At 51.7% G+C, this 18,770-nt stretch overlaps 2 protein-coding genes across 2 annotated transcripts in view; one reads left to right on the forward strand and one right to left on the reverse strand.

Moving 5' to 3' along the window:
* CIAPIN1 (cytokine induced apoptosis inhibitor 1) overlaps positions 1 to 3,586 on the reverse strand; it is a 21,060-nt gene extending 17,474 nt beyond the window's left edge. The window contains exon 1 of the mRNA XM_075940420.1: positions 3,492 to 3,586. The gene's annotated coding sequence lies outside the window, so the exon portion shown is untranslated. The remainder of the gene's footprint in view (positions 1 to 3,491) is intronic.
* Positions 3,515 to 18,670, forward strand: COQ9 (coenzyme Q9). The gene is made up of 9 exons (XM_075940419.1): positions 3,515 to 3,654; positions 5,166 to 5,328; positions 6,100 to 6,235; positions 6,579 to 6,721; positions 10,412 to 10,496; positions 11,730 to 11,834; positions 15,105 to 15,260; positions 15,481 to 15,534; positions 18,352 to 18,670. The coding sequence occupies exons 1-9, from the start codon at positions 3,597 to 3,599 to the stop codon at positions 18,385 to 18,387; spliced, it is 936 nt and encodes a 311-aa protein (XP_075796534.1). The 5' UTR covers positions 3,515 to 3,596; the 3' UTR covers positions 18,388 to 18,670.
* Positions 18,671 to 18,770: the final 100 nt, after the last annotated feature.

Raw genomic sequence — 18,770 nt, forward strand, 5'->3', positions numbered from 1 at the left:
CCGGGCAACATGTCTGAAAAACAAAACTTTTCTTGTTCTACTGGCAGCGTGGATCAACTTTTGTTGTTGATTGGCAATTAAACTGCAATTTTATCATTTTATTTCCTTTTTTATAACCAATTCTGACCTTTTTACATTTGTATCGTCACGCACAAGCTATCTTCCTATAGTTAATAAAATTGTTTTAATGTTTTATCTAAACTAGTGACCTTTGATTGCCATTTCTGGGGGATCTGCTCAGGTTAACAAGGGCTGGTGCATATTCATTTTCTTTGCTAAAATGGACCTGTGACATTGTGTTGTCCAAGGCAGTCTTGAGCAGTATAAGGGGCATGTTTCTGGGGTAAAAGGCTGGGGATTTGTGGGTGTTTCCCTGTATACTTTGTTGGGTATGCCTTCACATGCATTGTTAACAGCTATGAGGGAGCAAAGCTTGGAGGGCTGTTACTGCCATTGGTGAGCATTTTAAACACATTTCCTCATGCAGATCTTGTTAAGGAGAACATAGGAAAGGGAGGATTAATCCCCTTGGAGCAGCAGAGCCAGGCAAGTGCTTAACAGGGATTAGGAAATAGCCACATGGAGGAGTTTCACAGATGGGATGCCAAAGTGGGTATTAGCATAATTGGAAATAAAACCATTTTCTTGAGGGATGCTGGAAAAGATCCAGTTCACTCTGATCAGTGGAAAAATCATTGGTTTTATCGCTTATCTGATAAGTACATAATATTTACAGGAGTGATATATGCACCTCACCATGACAGACACCAGAGAGACAAACTGGATTTTGTGGCATCAGCCACAGAAGTTCCATGCCACGAATGGGTCTTGGGAAAGAACAGGTCTTCAAACAGAGGTATAAAACCTTTGATCTTAAGCTACCTTTTTTTACCAACCTAATGCTTATCGCCTGGCTACACTTCAGAAAGACCACTGACATGAATTCACTGGGACCAACACAGTTTTCTTTGAAGCTTTCTTTTTACTATCAACGTTTTACGTTTTAAGCAAAGTTTTATTATGTGAATGCCCGGTCATGTCAGCAATTGAGAGGTAACCAAAACATCTCACATGACTGGGCTCTCTCTTCAAAACCAAGGACGCTACATTATGCTCATGGAGAGAGAGATGATTCCTTAAAGATTTTAATACCGCACTTGAGAAATTGGGACACACCCAAAGTTCACCACACAAACTGGTTTCTTGAGTTGGTAATAAATCTGGCACTTGGAAAGGTTCAAACAAACAAAAAAAACCCTCCTTCCCACAATAAAATACCCTCCCCGACAATTAAATTGCCTGAGCCACACTTCTTAATACAAAAACAGAGTGGAGGAGGCTTTTAATAAGGCTTCCTGATATTTGGCAATGGAGGAAGCATGCTGGTAAATCAAAAGAACATTCCTGGTCATCATCATCTCAACACCCGTTGGTGTCTGATGCCTCTCTCACGATTTCCTTCCCTCTTTCCCTGTCCAGTGCGGAGTGGCTTAGTTTCTGTAGACTAGCTCCACACCAATCTACTGTACCATCTCCCCATTCTCTGTGGGGTCTCCCTCTCCTATTCGAACCATCCATTATGCCAAATACCAAGGTCTTGACTTGTGTTTCAGAGCAAGTCAGACCAGACAGCCAAGGGCAGCCGAGGTAGCCAGTCGAAAAGCTCTTGCCAGGGCCTCGTTAGCAAAGTCGAGAGCCGGTTGTTAGCATGTGGCACGGCCCCTCTCCCCTCCCAGGAGCAGGCCAAGGATCAAAGCCCAGCGGATCCGAGGGAAGCAATCACAAAATGAGGATCAGACTAAATGAAAAGTCAGAAGAGACCCCCCCCCCCGACCCATGCACCGAATGGGGCCAGCAGGCAGATGTTTCTGTACATGGGGGGCAGGACCCATTGGCTTCTCCTGCCCAGGGCTGGCCTGGCTCTGGCTCGCAGAGGCAGCCCCGGAAGGGACAGCTGCCAGGGCAAACCCCGGGCACATGCCCAGCCTGGTGTGTGGGGGAGAGTTACCAGGGGAATGGTCAGGGGCCTCCCTGCTCCCGTTGGAGGGCGGTGGGGAGACTGGGGAGGGTGGGGGTCGGGACGGGCCCTGGTCCCCGGGCTCAGGGGGGGGGGGGCAAGGGCTACGAACCTGCACCCTCCCGGGCAGACCTTGCCCCCGAGAGGCGGGGCGATGCTGCCCAGGCAGGGCGGGGGGGATGAGGATAAAGGGCCCCCCCAAGGGGCAGGGCGGGGCGATGCTGCCCAGGCAGGGCGGGGGGGATGAGGATAAAGGGCCCCCCCAAGGGGCAGGGCGGGGCGATGCTGCCCAGGCAGGGCGGGGGGGATGAGGATAAAGGGCCCCCCCAAGGGGCAGGGCGGGGCGATGCTGCCCAGGCAGGGTGGGGGGGATGAGGATAAAGGGCCCCCCCGAGGGGCGGGGCGATGCTGCCCAGGCAGGGCGGGGGGGATGAGGATAAAGGGCCCCCCCGAGGGGCGGGGCGATGCTGCCCGGGCAGGGCGGGGGGGATGAGGATAAAGGGCCCCCCCCCCGAGGGGCGGGGCGATGCTGCCCGGGCAGGGCGGGGGGGGGGATGAGGATAAAGGGCCCCCCCCGAGGGGCGGGGCGATGCTGCCCAGGCAGGGCGGGGGGGATGAGGATAAAGGGCCCCCCCCGAGGGGCGGGGCGATGCTGCCCGGGCAGGGCGGGGGGGATGAGGATAAAGGGCCCCCCCCGAGGGGCGGGGCGATGCTGCCCGGGCAGGGCGGGGGGGGGTGAGGATAAAGCCCCCCCCCGAGGGGCGGGGCGATGCTGCCCAGGCAGGGCGGGGGGGGGGGGATGAGGATAAAGGGCCCCCCCCGAGGGGCGGGGCGATGCTGCCCGGACAGGGCGGGGGGGGTGAGGATAAAGCCCCCCCCCGAGGGGCGGGGCGATGCTGCCCAGGCAGGGCGGGGGGGATGAGGATAAAGGGCCCCCCCGAGAGGCGGGGCGATGCTGCCCGGGCAGGGCGGGGGGGATGAGGATAAAGGGCCCCCCCCCGAGGGGCGGGGCGATGCTGCCCGGGCAGGGCGGGGGGGGGGGGGGATGAGGATAAAGGGCCCCCCCCGAGGGGCGGGGCGATGCTGCCCAGGCAGGGCGGGGGGGATGAGGATAAAGGGCCCCCCCCGAGGGGCGGGGCGATGCTGCCCGGGCAGGGCGGGGGGGATGAGGATAAAGCCCCCCCCCGAGGGGCGGGGCGATGCTGCCCGGGCAGGGCGGGGGGGGGGGGATGAGGATAAAGCCCCCCCCCCCGAGGACGAAGCTGGGGCGGCCGAGATCGCGCCCCAGGCCCGGCCCGCCAGGCGTGACTCGGGCGGAGCTCGGGCCGGGGGGGTCACTGGGCGGGGCCAAGCCCCCCCCCGCAGTCTCTGAGGGGGAGGGGCCAAAGGCAGCCCCGGGGGGGCAGGTCTCCCCAAGGCGTCTCTGAGGAGCGGGGGGGGGGGCAGGACAACGGGCCCCCCCCACCCCACTCACCTGCCGCCGCGGCCGCGCTCCCGCCCCGTCATCCGCCCGCGCGCTCCGCCCCCGCCCCCGGCGCGCCGCGCTGACGGCTCCGGCCCGGCCCTGCCCGCTTCCAAGATGGCGGCGGCGGGGAGCCTGCGGAGGGCGGGCTGGGGGCTGCTGCGCTGCCCGCCGGGTGAGGGCCCGGGGCGCGCTCGGGGCACCAGCGCCGTGTCCTTGCGGGGGGGGCGCTGCAGGGGGCGGGGTGGGGGGTGGCGTTGCGGGGGGCGGGGTGGCGGGGTGGCGGGGGCGTTGCAGAGGGCAGGGTGGGGGAGCATTGCAGAGGGCGGGGTGGCGGGGTGGGGGGGGGCGTTGCAGAGGGCGGGGTGGCGAGGTGGGGGGTGGCGTTGCAGAGGGCGGGGTGGGGGAGCATTGCAGAGGGCGGGGTGGCGGGGTGGGGGAGCATTGCAGAGGGCGGGGTGGCGGGGTGGGGGGGGCGTTGCAGAGGGCAGGGTGGGGGAGCATTGCAGAGGGCAGGGTGGCGGGGTGGGGGGGGCGTTGCAGAGGGCGGGGTGGCGGGGTGGGGGGTGGCGTTGCAGAGGGCGGGGTGGCGGGGTGGGTGGGTGGGGGGGGGCGTTGCAGAGGGCGGGGTGGCGGGGTGGGGGGGCGTTGCAGAGGGCGGGGTGGCGGGGTGGGGGGTGGCGTTGCAGAGGGCGGGGTGGCGGGGTGGGTGGGTGGGGGGGGGCGTTGCAGAGGGCGGGGTGGCGGGGTGGGTGGGTGGGGGGGCGTTGCAGAGGGCAGGGTGGCGGGGTGGGTGCGGGGGGGCGCTGCAGGGGGTGGCGCTGCAGAGGGCAGGGCTAGGGACTGGGGCCAGCGGGGTGGCCCTGCAAAGAGCGGGGTGCCAATGGGGTGGCGCTGTGAAGCACCATTTACAGATACCCCTGGCTGGCCTTGGTGCCCTGTAATGGTGCCCCAGGGGCATGTGGCCAGCTCTGCGGTTAAGGATATGTAGGAGTTGACCATTTAACTAAACCGATATATATTTACTGAGCACCAAGGTGGCCCCAGACACTGCACAGATGAAAAGAGATGACTTGTGCCCCAAGGAACTTGCAAACAGAATCACACGCTGGCGGTAGAGTTCACACACATTGTCGGTCTAGGTGCACGCTCTGCCGTGTTTGTGTCTAACTGGCTATTTGAGTGCCAATGGCATCCTACTGCTGGTGTTTGCATCCTTTGGGTACTGGGTCGTGAACCAGACGCTCCCCTGGCTTTGGTAAACTCTGGTTGTCAGAGCATAGCAGGGGCTCAAATGGCACCGAGACACTGGGTGCTAAGGAAAAGCAGATGCCCAGTTGACAAGGGGATACTCTATAGTACGTGAGAGTGAACTAGGTGTGTAATCAGTATTCAGGTACCCAGAGCCATGTATGTCTGTTGCCAAAGCGCTAATGGGCAATTGTTGAGTACCTGCCATGACAAAAATTGTGAAATCCTCTGCTGTTTGGGATAAGATCACAAACTGCAGGATTTTTTCCTACCAAAAACAAAACCCCTTCCCTATATGTTAAGCACACAAATATTAGCTGCAGGTGAATGGACATTTTTCTGGGGCGCAGACTAGTTCCTTCAGTCGGTTTCCTTTCTCATTCACCCCTTATGCCTTTAAAGTAGACCAGCTGACTCGCATGGTTTCCATTTCAGTGCTCAGGTGCCCGGCTCAGCGTGCCTTCTATGCCTCAGCTCTGATGAGGAGAGCCTCAGATGAACAGAAACAGGAGCTGCCACCATCTTCCTCGCAGCAACGTTATGAATCACACCCACCAGGTGACCGGCCTGACCAGGAGCCCCAGCGCTCCCACCACAGGTACCTACGTAGCCAGGCCCAAGACTCTCCTGCTGAGAAAGGGATTGGAGGTAGCATTTTGAGCCCATGGGAAATCATGGATTCCAGATTCAATTCAGGACTCAATATATTTATTATTCGTGTATCTGTGTGTGCTGTTCAGTTCTGCTCTATTCTCTGAGCCATCCTTGGCAGGATGCATAGCAGGTGCTGCAGTTTTAGATTTTTGGTAACATGACAGTTAGGAAACAAAAGACAGGACTATGTAGCACTTTAAAAACTAACAAGATGGTTTATTAGGTGATGAGCTTTCATGGGCCAGACCCACTTCCTCAGATCAAACAGTGGAAGAAAATTGGCACAACCATATATACCAAAGGATACAATCAAAAAAATTTAACACATATGAAAAGGACAAATCAAATTTCAGAACAGAAGGGGGATGAGAGAGGGGGAGGTAAATGTCTGTGAGTTAATGATATTAGAGGTGATAATTGGGGAAGCTATCTTTGTAATGGGTAAGATAATTAGAGTCTTTATTCAAACTTGGGCGTAAGGTGTCAAATTTAAGCATGAATGACAGTTCAGAGGATTCTCTTTCAAGTGTAGTCTTAAAAGGCCTTTGAAGCAGGATGCTGGTAATCAAGTCGTTGAGACAATGTCCTTTCTGGTTGAAATACGAACTCTGTGCGTATTGGTATCTGCCAGTGGTGACAGAAAAAAAGGATGTAGAGTCCTGGGTTTTGATATCTGATGTTGTTGTTATAGTGAGGGAATTCTCCCTTCTTGTAGTTACACTGACCAGGGTGGTGAGGAATCGGAGGACTATGAAAGTGAAGAACAGCTGCAGCAGCGAATCCTGACAGCAGCGCTGAAGTTTGTGCCTGCTCACGGTTGGACAGCAGATGCTATTGCAGAGGGAGCAAAGGTATGTGGCTGGAGGGACAGAGAGGATGTAAGAAATTAGAGGGAGATGTACTTCAAAGAGACCCAGGGCCAAATTCTTCCCTAACCCTGGAACAACTTCAGGGAAAATCAGTAGTGTTGAGCATGCCTGTAAAAACGGGGCAGAACTGTTGACACAGCATAGCACAGCAAGGGCACCGAAAGATCTGGGAAAAGAGGTCAGTAGGGTTGCGCTTTATAAAGTAACTTCATTCTGCTTTGAATTCGTGTGATGGCTTTTACCAAATCAAATACCGAACTGCATTCCCTGCTTGGTACCTATTTGGTAGTTGGTGACCTACTCGGATTCTCCTTCCTTCCCACAGTCACTGGGCCTCTCTGTTGCTGCAGCAGGGATGTTTCACACTGATGGCAGTGAGCTGATCCTGCATTTTGTGTCCCAGTGCAACTCTGAGCTCTCTAATCTGCTGGAACAACAGCAAAAACTGGTGCAGCTGGGCCAGGCAGAGTGAGTAGCCTGTGTTGCATGTCAAACTAGAAAACTTACTCCTGTAGAAATGAACCCATCCATACAGACACGTGCTTGCATAGGTGGGCCAGAGTTGAGAGACAGGAAGGATGCACCTCCTCTGTTAAGTTTGGACAGAGGTTGTCACAGACTCATAGGTCGTGCCCACACTTGGCCTGTATGGTCCCCGGGGGGAACCTCCTTCACTGCATTAGCTCCTTCTCAGAGGTTCACTCTCTCTTGGGTGTGAGCCCCTCCACCTCCTGGAATGGCACGTCTCTGAACCTCCAGCACGCCTCTCTCTCACCCTGGGCCTCCTCGCGGGGTTCAATTGCTCTGGACTCTGGGGCTCTACTCCCAGCAGGAATAATGCAACCCTGTTCTCTAGACTGAAGCGTCTCTCAGCCAGCATAAAACAGGAGGTCTTACTGAGCATATCAGTACAGCATAGGAACTCTCAGGGCTGTAGGGTTGGCCTCCGTCAGCACAGCATGTCTCTGGGTATGTCTACACTTACACCCTCTTTCGAGAGAGGGATGCAAATGAAGACATTCGAAATTGCAAATGAGGCCGGAATTTAAATATCCCGCGCTTCATTTGCATAATCGCATTATGGCGCTATTTTGAAATTGCGCTATTTCGAAATAACAGACGCTGTTAAGACATGGTTATTTTGAGAGAAAACCCTTCTCTCGAATTAACTGGTAAATCTCGTATGAGGAATAAGGGTTATTTTGAGAGAAGGGTTTTCTCTGGGTATGTCTACACTACAAAGTTAATTCGAACTAACAGACGTTAGTTCGAATTAACTTTGATAGGCGCTACACATGCAAACCGCTAGTTCGAACTTAATTCGAACTAGCGGTGCGCTTAATTCGAACTAGGTAAACCTCATTCTACGAGGACTAACGCCTAGTTCGAATTAACTAGTTCGAATTAAGGGCTGTGTATCCACTTAATTCGAACTAGTGGAAGGCTAGCCCTCCCCAGCTTTCCCTGGTGGCCACTCTGGGCACCACCAGAGAAACTCTTCTGCCCCCCTCCTGGCCCCGGAACCCTTAAAGGGGCACGGGCTGGCTGTGGTGCCTGTGCCAGGTGCAAGCCTGCCAGCACCCAGCCAGCAGACCCTGCACCTGGCACGGCTCGAGCCGGCCACCCGCTGCCACCCAGCCCTCCGCCTCTTCCCGGGACCAGGCTGGCGGCTCCCGGGAGCCTGCCCAGGTCCGCAAGAGGTGGGCGCCTGCCTGGTCTAGTGCAGACATCGTGGACCTCATCCACGACCTCCGCACTAGGCACAGGAAAGTGGCCGTCTAGGGCAGGAGAGCTGCCAGCCTGGCCACCCAGGAGCAGGTTGGCATGAAAATCAAGGTGGTCCACTGAGACCCCCGACCCTGAGCCCTGAGCTTAGAATGGCCGTACTGGGTCAGACCAAAGGTCCATCTAGCCCAGTAGCCTGTCTGCCGACAGCGGCCAACACTAGATACCCTGGAGGGGATGGACCGAAGACAATGATCAAGCCATTTGTCTCGTGCCATCCATCTCCAGCCTTCCACAAACAGAGGACACCATTCCTATCCCCTAGCTAATAGCCAACCTTCATGACTTTATCTCACTTCTCTTTAAACTCTGTTCTAGTTGTAGCCTTCACAGCCTCCTGCAGCAAGGAGTTCCACAGGTTGACTATTTGCTTTGTGAAGAACAACTTTCTGTTGTTAGTTTGAAGACTGCTACCCATTCATTTCATTTGGTGTCCTCTAGTCCTTCTATTATGGGAACTAATGAAGAACTTTTCTTTATGCACCCTCTCCACACCATTCATGCTTTTATAGACCTCTATCATATCCCCTCTCAGTCTCCTCTTTTCTAAGCTGAGAAGTCCCAGTCTCTTTAGCCTCTCTTCATATTGGACCTGTTCCAAACCCCTGATCATTTTAGTTGCCCTCCCCTCTCCCACCTCTTTTCCCCTCTCCCACCTTCTTTTCCCAGTCTCCCCGAGTTTTGTTCAATAAAGAGAGTTTCTATTTTTGAACACACGTGTCTTTTATTTTGTACATCAGGAAGGGGGGTTAGGGAGGGGTAAGTGGAAGGAGGTGAGGGAGGAATGGGGTACGAGCCCCCGATGGGGAGGACTGGGCTGGCTCTGCGGGCTCCTCAGGGTGGAAACTCTCCTGAAGCCTCTTGATTGACCCCCCCCCCCTTCCCCTCCGGATGGCAGCTTGCGGCAAGTGCAGCCGGGCTGATGGCCGAGTGCTGTGATGTGCCGAGTGTGGGCACTCAGGGCACTCCAAGCCAGGACTGCTTTGCAAGCGGGGAACCCCTGAGAACTGTCTGTCCGGAATGGGGGTCGGGTCCCTTTAAGCACAGCCCTCGGCTAGCCTAAGACAGCAGCTCCACACTCTAAGTCCTAATCTGATGCCCTGCCGGCACTGCTTCCGGCCATCCTTAACCTAGGTTCAGGGTCCACTCAGTGTGGACATGCTAGTTCGAATTAGCAAAATGCTAAGTCGAACTAGTTTTTAAGTCTAGATGCACTAGTTCGAATTAGCTTAGTTCGAATTAACTAATTCGAATTAAGTTAGTTCGAATTAGTGCTGTAGTGTAGACATACCCTCTCAAAGTAACCGTGTCTTAACAGCATGTTATTTCGAAATAGTGCCATAATGCTGTGGAAGAAAACATTGTCCTCACTCTGCGTTGTGTTTAAGCAACAAGTAGCCAGAGGCAGTTTTATTACGAGCTGCAGCAAGGGAAAAACTGGTTCGGACGGGGGGGAGCCCCCCCTTCCGAGGCAGATCTTCGAATACAAGCAATTATGAAGCAGTTTATATACTGTCCATTAGATATAATAACAATAACAATTAGTCTCCTTCCCATTCCAAACACCAATGGCTAACAGTTATTTAGTTCCACCCAGATGCTCCTTATCTCAAGGTCCCTGCCAGAGTCAGCGTTCTATCCTTATCTCCGTATGGAGGCGAGAGGCGAAGGCAGCGTCTAATCACAGATCTCGCGTTGTAGGCCTCAGACTTAGCCTGACTCTTGCTGTCTTGTTAACAAGACCAAGATGGCTGCACATAAATTCCCTTATTCCCGCCTCCACAATGCCATTATGCAAAAGAAGCGCGGGATATTTAAATCCCAGCTTCATTTGCAATTTTGAATGTCTTCATTTGCATCCCTCTCTCGACAGAGGGAGCAAGTGCAGACACTACCCTCTGCGTGCCTTCTCCCTTTGCCCAGTCCAGAAGCCCTGTCCTTCCAGTTGAGGCTCTGAAATCCCTCTCCAGCAGCTCCTCCCTGAGCCCCTCTGTTTTTTGCCTCTCTTCTCCTCCATCCTTTGTCCGTGTCCCCTGCCCCACACCGCCTGGAACTTGCTGTCTGGTTACCGGAGTCCTTTCTCCACAGCCCTTTGTCCTTCCACTGGCCAGAACTGGCTGTGCCATCTGATCTGGGTCTCGAGCTCCGTTCTCCAGGCTACTAGCTGGAGTCCCCAGTGCCATGCTGATTCCTGTAACAACAAACTCCCTCTCCCCTCACCGTGTTAAACCAGTAACACCCAGCAACATGCCGCATGCAAATCCCTTGAAACCTCCACAAACCTCCCACTTCATCACAGAGATTCAAAACCTTAAAAATGAAAATTCACAGTTGCATTTTTGGCAGCTAGAAACGTTGTTTGTCCTTTTCCAGGAAGAAGAAGACAGATCAGTTCCTGAGAGATGCTGTGGAAGCCAGACTGAGGATGCTGATTCCGTACATTGAGAAATGGCCCCAGGTACAAAACCTGCAGATTGTTTGTTTTTTTTTAAATATGTCACTGAAGCTGCTTAATCCCCTAGCACGCATGTTTTAATCTCTCCATCAGACCAGTCCAAAGCTGGGTGTGAAATCCATACTGGATAGTTCCTTCCAGATGTAAGGGGCTGACCTTGGAGGGTAACAGCTGTCAGCAGGGTGTCCTTTCATAGAATTATAGAGCTGGAAGGGACCTCAGGAGGTCATCAAGTCCAGCCCCCTGCCCAAGGCAGGACCAATCCCAACTCAATAACCCAGCCAGGGCTTTGTCATTCTACAATGGCAAACATCTCATGATGCTTCCTTTCCAGTCAGGTGCTCCAAAGGGAGTTCAGCTTCTGTGCTGGATAGCTCCTGCACTCAAATTGCAAGTCAGGTTCCTTGTAGCATTGGTCCTGAGGTCTGCTGCATTCTGCTCATCTGATGCTTGCAGATGGAAAAGTGGTGCTTATTTGCTTCTGCAGTCTAACGATCAACTCTTAAAACCACTAAGGCAACTTGTGGGAACTTTGATTTAGCTGCCTCCTTTCTTGGGCCAGAAGATTAGGAGACTTGTGCAGGTGAAGTGCTCAGTTCCTGTGGGGGTTGGTATAGCGTTAGTAACTACCAGCTAATCGAGAAGCGTCATGCCTGGGTTGGATAGCTTCATCCCGTTTTCCCAACAGAGAGAGGAGAGATAGCATTACTCCTGCCTTTCTAAAACTGTGGCTCCTAACCCCCCCCCCTCCCCAGGGGGTCACGAGCAACTTAGAGGGGGGTTGCAGTATCACAGTTTGAGATCCCCTGCATTACTCTCTTAGTTGTACTGTGAAGGAGTACAGAGGCCTCCCCGTGGAGGATGGGTGTGCTCCTTATTGCAAGAAAGAGGCACCAATAGAATTCAGAATGGCCCTGCCACTCAGGGAGAAGCCCCAGGAAAGAGCCTAAAGTTAGCTGCACGGGATTGGGCATGCTGTCTGCTCAGGGTGGAGGCAGAACGGTAGCTATATGCAGGTCTTGGCAAGCGGCGCCGAAGCCTCGTGGTTTGGCATGCTACGCATGCTGATTGTGCTGTGGCGCTGTGCCGGCCTAAAATGTACTTGCCCCGGATGAGTAGATTGACTAATTTGTCAAGCCCTGGCGATATGGGTGGGGTGTGTGTGTGTGCAAAAGATAACGTGTTGGTTGATTTGTTTTAATGCTTCTTTCCACTTGTCTGTCTCCCTCTTCTCAGGCTGTAAGCATTCTGCTGCTTCCACACAACATCCCTGCCAGCCTAAACCTCCTCACTAGTATGGTAGATGATATGTGGCACTATGCAGGAGACCAGTCCACTGATGTAAGTCCTGGTGCCTTGCAGACACACTAGTTGTACCTTTTAGCACTGCGTCACCATGCGAAGGACTCATGTGCACTGTAAATCGCATTGGCTTCTGAGCAAGGCCTTTATCCCCGGTGGAGCAGTGAGTAAGGACAATGTTTTCAGAAGATTAAGTTCCCATTTTCAGCAGACACCTAGAAAAAGTCCTTTCAAAGTCTGTGGGACGTAGACACCTTGTAGGATTTTCAAAAGCCTAGCTGCATGTCTAATTTCCTAAATACCTTCAACATTGTCTCTCCTTCCCATTGACTTTCATTGAAATATAGGCTCTTAAGTCACTATTGAAAACAGAATGTTATTGTGAGAGGGTGAATGGCAGAATCCCCTCAGGGTTGCCCCCTGGTGGGCTGATCATGCCACTGACGCCTGCCTTCCTGCTCTCCGGGGCTCCCCACCACCTGTCCCGCTAGACAGATCCCCTGGTCTCCCCTAGATCAGGTACAGAGTTGGGGTTACTGCCCCCTGAGCCAGTTCAGCTCCAGGAGGGTTCCAGTACCCAGGAAACCAACCCCTAAAGGAGTCCAAAGCCCCAAATAAATCTGCCTTACTCTGTATAAAAGTACTCAGTTTAAAAGTGTTATGCACAGAAAGCTTATAAGGTCTGTCCACTTTCTCAGTGAAAGAGAGATGTACAGTGGTTGCTCCCACACCCGGAGGGAACAATTAGTTGCATTGCTTTACATCATCATGAACCATGTCCAGGAATTCTTCCTGAACAACCAAATCACACATGCCTTCAAAGCTTGATTCCTTTCCCACCCACCCACTTATTTAGCAGATCTTTCAGTTGGTTCACATAAGCCACCTTACTATGCCCAGCCCATCCTTTAAAGGGCTCTGTATTACACCTGAAACTGACAGGGTGAAATCTGAAACTGTTTTAAAACCAAATCCTTGAATTTGCCATAGCTGGCGGCATCAGCAGGAGACATCCTATTGAATATGTCCCTTTCAGCTTCACAACCGGAGTAGTCATTTTCTGATTGTCAGGAATCGAATGGATGGTGCACAGTTTTTCAAAAGTGATCAAACATTTGGCAATGTCTGTAGATTCATCATTAATAACCCCAACTCTGTGCCATGGGTGGAGTCTGGCCCAGCAGGACAAGGTGGTGGGAAGCCCCGGAGCACAGGAAATCAAGCATCAGTGGCATGATCAGCACACCGGGAGCCAGCCCCAAGGGGACTTTGTGACCGTTGTCTCTCAAGTAACTTATGTGCTTTTGAAAATTGTGCCTGTGTCTTTAGTCCTGCCTAATTACAGCCAGTTATAAAAGGTTCCACTCTTTGTCCCAGCCTTGGTGATAACAATGTTCTTTTTTTTAAGACCCAAACACATTTTGCAATTTTATGAGTATAACTCAGTAACAGAAAAGTTGGTCCAAACGTTTCTGTTAGGGCTACTGTCTCCACCACTGAGGATAGTATATGCAGTTCTCAAAACAGCTACCTAAAAATAACAGCAGCTTATTAAAGCCTTCATCTTTCTGGCAGGAAATAAAAGCCGAATAAATGATAACTTTAATTAAGGCAAATAATAAATTATTTTAATTCATGTAAACATCAGTAGGGAATAAGGAAAGCCAAATAAGCCATCTTAACAAACTACTTTAATAAACTTCATGGAGTATAAAATAGCTACTGCAGTGGAAAAATAAATGAGGTGACAGAACAATGAAAGAAATAAAACCAGAAAGCAGCTGAAAGGAGATGATCACCCCAGGACATTCAAGTTCCTGATGGATTCTGAAAGCCAGTGATGACGCTTCAGAGGCTGGGCCTAAACAGCTGTTTCTGAAAGTCTCCCTGGCACCTTTGAAGTGGAAGAACCTGTCTTTCACAGCCTCACTACTTCGGAGGGAGCCACCAAGTTGTCGGTGGGGAGCTGTGAAGCAGTTTCCCCAGGAGGGAGTTAGCTCAGTCACGTGCACTAGGACAGTCTGGAACTCAGATGGAGCTCTCCGCCCCGTACTTGTGCACCTGTGGTGCGTGCTTTCAAGCAACAAGGGAGCAAAGGCAAAGAATGGGATGCATCTGGTCTACAGCTGGCTATGTGGAGGGGGAAGGGGAGTAAAAGTTTGCAAGCTTGTGGGGTAACTGGTTCTCTCTGAGCTACTACCCTTTACAAAGGCTTGAATCCCTGGCAAATCACAGATGGGGGTTGGTTCTGAATGTAGGATTTATTATACTGTAGCAGGCCATTTGTCTTCATGTCCAGTATTATAGCTGTATATTGGCTGATACAAATACTGTGAAGAAATGTCTGCTCTCCCACAATGCCCCTGACCGACAGGACAGTGCAGAAGAGGATACGGTTGGATTCCGTCTTGACCTCTGCAGCAAACCTATTTGCACTCTGAATCAGGCAGTGCTGGGGTTAACTTTTGGTCAGGAATGTTCTACGTGCTGCTTTTTCTCCATGGGACTTAAAAACCTCCAGGGATGGAGAGTCCACCACCTCCCTAGGGAATCCATTCCAGTGCTTTGCCTAATATCTAACCTAGACCTCCCCCACTGCAACTTAAGACCATTGCTCCTCATGCTCTCATCTGTCACTACTGAGAACAGCCTCTCTCCATCCTCTTTGGAACCTTCCTTCAGGAAGTTGAAGGCTGCTATCAAATCCCCCCTCACTCTTCGCTTCTGCAGATTAAACAAGGCCAAATCCCCCAGCCTCTCCTCATAAGTAAAATGCTCCAGCCCCCTAATCATTTTGGTTGCCCTCCTCTGGACTTTCTCCAATGCATCCACATCCTTTCTATAACGGGGGCCCAAATCTATTGGATGCAATAGATTTCAATAGAAGTTAGAAGCCTAAATTTCTTTGTATATCTGAGCCGTACTGTCTTGTCTGCTGAGGTGTCCCTTCATCCCTGGGTCAGTAACTACACCGTTGATATCTGGAGGGGGAGATTATTTCTATTTTCTCACTCCCCTTCCCAGGTCAATTTATGAGTAATGTTCCTTGCAAGCTGTGCGCTTGTTTGGCTGCTCAGGAGAAATTCAAATCCTGCCCAGCTGATTTGCAGAGCTCCAACAGCTGGGCTGTTTGTTTCTATCGGTGGTGCACATTCACACATGCCTTGCTGCACATAAAACTGAATTCCGCACGTGGATGGGAAAAATCCATACATGGCTGTTACAGATTAGAGGAAACATGGTGTTATGAGATCTGCTTTCTTACTGGACAGGACTTAATCTTCCGTTTCATGGTTCATGTCCTTGCAGATTAATTGGTACACTCGTCGGGCAGTGCTGGCCGGCATCTACAACACCACGGAGCTGGTGATGATGCAGGACTCGTCATCTGACTTTGAAGAGACTTGGCATTTCCTAGAAAACAGAATAGCTGATGCCATGACGATGGGCCATACAGCTAAGCAGGTAATACATAGGCCATGACTACACTGCATTCCCAGGGTTTGTTTCCGCTTGAGCAGACCTAGCGAAGCTACCTAGCTTCAGTATTGTATCACTGAGTGTATACACCCCTCCATCACAGCAACACATATTGACAATCAACCGCACGTGCGTAACCCTGTCCTATGAGCCTGTACAAGTGTAAAATCAGCAGAAAGCTACAACGTGTTCTTGTCTTGCCTAGGTACAGTCAACAGGAGAAGCACTCGTCCAGGGCCTAATGGGAGCTGCAGTCACTGTAAGTAGTGTTGAAAGCAGAGCGTCTAAAGAGCAGACTTGGTGTTGGTTTGCTCTTCATCCCAAGTTTAAAATCCAGCTGAGAGAGTCTTCCTATCGGGGGGGGGGAGAAGCTAAGTGTCAGCTGCTTTGCTGCTGGAGCTTCAAGTCACCAGCATCTGGAGATTGTTTTTCTGGGGTGGAAAGTATTTAAATCAGGGTGGGCAAAAGAGCTTCCACGGGCCGATTCTGGCCCTTCAAGCCAGTTGATCTAGCCTGCGGCTGCTCTGCCACTCCCCCGCCCCCAAACATTCAAGACCTGGGGATGCGGGAGTGCATGAAGTTTCCCCCCCATCTCCAGGGGTGCGCAGCACCAGAGGGAACCACCAGCTGTTTTGTGAGAACTGCCACACACCCCTTGCAGGGAGGGGGCAGGGAGGCAAAAACGTCATGCGATCCCCTGCCTTCAGGCCTTAATTGGCCTGGGAATGTGCAAAGTCTCCTTCCACTGCCAGGGGCCCGTGGCACATAGAGGGAACCACCAGCTGTTCAAAATAGCTGCTGGTTCTCTCTCGACACTGGGGGGTGGGGAGGGAAGGAAGTGGAGCTAAGACTTCACGTGCTCCCTCACCCCCATGCCAATCAGGGTCTGTGGGTGGGGAAGCACAGGTAGTGTTTTGGCCCCACACCTTCCCAGGCAGCCTGGGGCCACTTCAGAAATGTGTAACGTGACCCCACTTCAAAAATTATTACCCACCCGATTTAAATGGTCTGCTGATTTCCCTATCCACAACACAGTGCAAAAAAAAACCCCAACAAAAAATGTAGCTGCAGGTTGGATGTTAGAGGATTGGGTGAGGGAGGATGGAAAGGGAGGAGGAGCGGTCACAAGAAATACTTTATCAGTCTTTTCTCCTTGTAATATCTTTCCTGGTCAGTGACTAAATTAGGGACTTTAAGGAAAACAAGGGTATTTCCTGTAATAGTGTTTGGTTAAAGAGTTGGGAGTGCATTTCCCTTGAGTCAGTCCTGAAATCCTGCTCCAGTTCTTTGGTTAGGCGATACAGTGCTGCAGAAGAGATCTCTGCTCAGGTAAGATGTAAGACCAAGTTCTTGACCACTTGTGATGGCTAAATACCCCCTGGACACATCTTACGAGAGGCAGGGGTGCTTGTACCAGTGTCCTGGCCAAACTGCTAGCCTGGGATTATGTTCTGGATTAAATGACTTCTACAATTTCATTTGAATACGGTGTTCTCTTCTGTCACTAAAAACTGCTGTGTGCCTCTGCAGAGGTGGTAGCATGGCTGTGACACAAAGTGATTCCTCTGGGTTTATAACTGATAAAGTGCTTTGAGTTCCTTTGGGATGAAAGGGTGCTAAGCAAATAGATTATATCACACTGTTATTTTAGCAAGCAAGCCTGTCGGCACTGTGCTCCTATAATGCGTTTCTCTACAGCACAGATCACACATGCAACAAAACAAACTTTCCACTAACAGAAATAAGCTTTTTTTCATGAATTGGAACAGTTGGTGCTGCCTGTCGCAGGTCTTAAGGATTAAATTCACAACCCTGGATAGGTCACTTATCCTTCACCGCAGACTGGGAGGGTTTTTCCTGCCATTTGTTGAAAGGACTCTAGGCTCCTTTGCCACAGAAAATCTGAGTCTGTGTTAGAGCTGCTGCCAATCTCATCACTGTAGATTTATTCCGCTTGCACCAGGGATTGTGGCACATCCTGTTGGAGATTTAGCGTATCTGAGCATCCGTTACGTTACTTACAAAGTGAGCAAAATTAAAGGAGGTTAAAGGGGTCATTTTAGTTCAGTAGTTCAAAAGCAGAACGTTAATGATGGGAGGAGTCCAAGGGTTGAAATTGTTCCTTCCAAGTCCAAGGTTGGAACTCCTACACAGGGGCACTAAGGCCTTGTCTAGACTCCATGGCTCCCATGATCTACTTCAGCCATGCACATAGCATAGCTGAAATTGACATGCTCACAGAGGCGTCTTGCCTGTGGTAAGGTCGGAGGGGCTGCTCTCATGTCAACACAGAAGTACCAGTATCAGTGGAGCCTGCTTGGAGATCTATTTATCATGTCAACAGCAGATGTGATAAATGGATGGCCAGTGGATCAATGGCTGCAGTGTAGACAAGGCCTCAGATCCCAGAGAGCTAGTCAAAGGAGTTAAATAAAAGGGGTTTGTATTAAGGATGGTAAGTATCAGGTAATTTACTAATCAAATAGTTGATGCATTTTTGCTGATCCCGGGCTACAAGCGGTGCTGCCACTTTGAAATGTCGTGAGGAGCCCGACACCGGGCTCCTTGTGGCATTTCAAAGGAGCAGCACTGCATGGAGCAGCTGACCCTGGGCTCCATGCAGCGCTGCTGCTTTGAAGTACTCGCCTCTTCTCCCTCCCCTTGATTGCTGTCTCTGATAGAGGTGCGGGCAACTAGTCAACTAGTCCTTCACATCCCTAGTTTGTATTGCTTTCCAGGGGCACCTGTAGCCAATTCAAGAAGTGATGTTGATTGTGCTCTAGCGGGAGCCACCTGCTGCCCTCATTGTCTGGAGAGAAGGCTGACACCATTGCAAGAGAGGAGAGAATAGATGTAATTCCAGAGAACAGCCATTAGATAGGTGTGATGGTGAGCACACAATGTCTAGGAGTCCTTTCTGTAATCCCAGTCCGCCTGATATCTGCATAGTCCCTTTCTAGGGAGACAGATTTCCAATCAGCTAGAAGGAACAGCCACACTGAACAGCCATCTACAACTGGTATTAATTACTCTAATCATTCTCTGATTTCTGCTCTGTTCTCTTGATGTGCTACAGGTAAAGAACCTGGCAGGATTAAACCAGAGGCGATGAAGAGGATGGGAGGTAGCTGAGAGGCTGGGCGATGCCTTTTGCCTGTAAGAAGATGGAAGGCAAAATCCCAGTGGGCCCAAGAACACAGAGCCATTCACAGCAGTGACCCACTGCAGCACTGTTAGAAATGCCCCCTGTGCAGAAGCTGGTTGGGCAGCATAGCACAGGCCTCTCTAGGCTTCCTGTGTGTGCTCCCCTCTGATTAGACTTTCCTATGACCCCCCCATGTAATAACACTGATTAGCTCATTAGACAATTGTGACTAAAGGTTGATTGAACTGAATTAACCCAGTGCCTCTGGGCATTTTTCACTTGCACTATGGGCCATGTGAGCCTCCCCCGCCCGCCATCGCGTTTTCACACCACTGGCGGAAAGAACGTTT

Source organism: Pelodiscus sinensis, chromosome 12, assembly GCF_049634645.1.
Source record: "Pelodiscus sinensis isolate JC-2024 chromosome 12, ASM4963464v1, whole genome shotgun sequence".
NCBI classification, from domain to species: Eukaryota; Metazoa; Chordata; order Testudines; family Trionychidae; genus Pelodiscus; species Pelodiscus sinensis.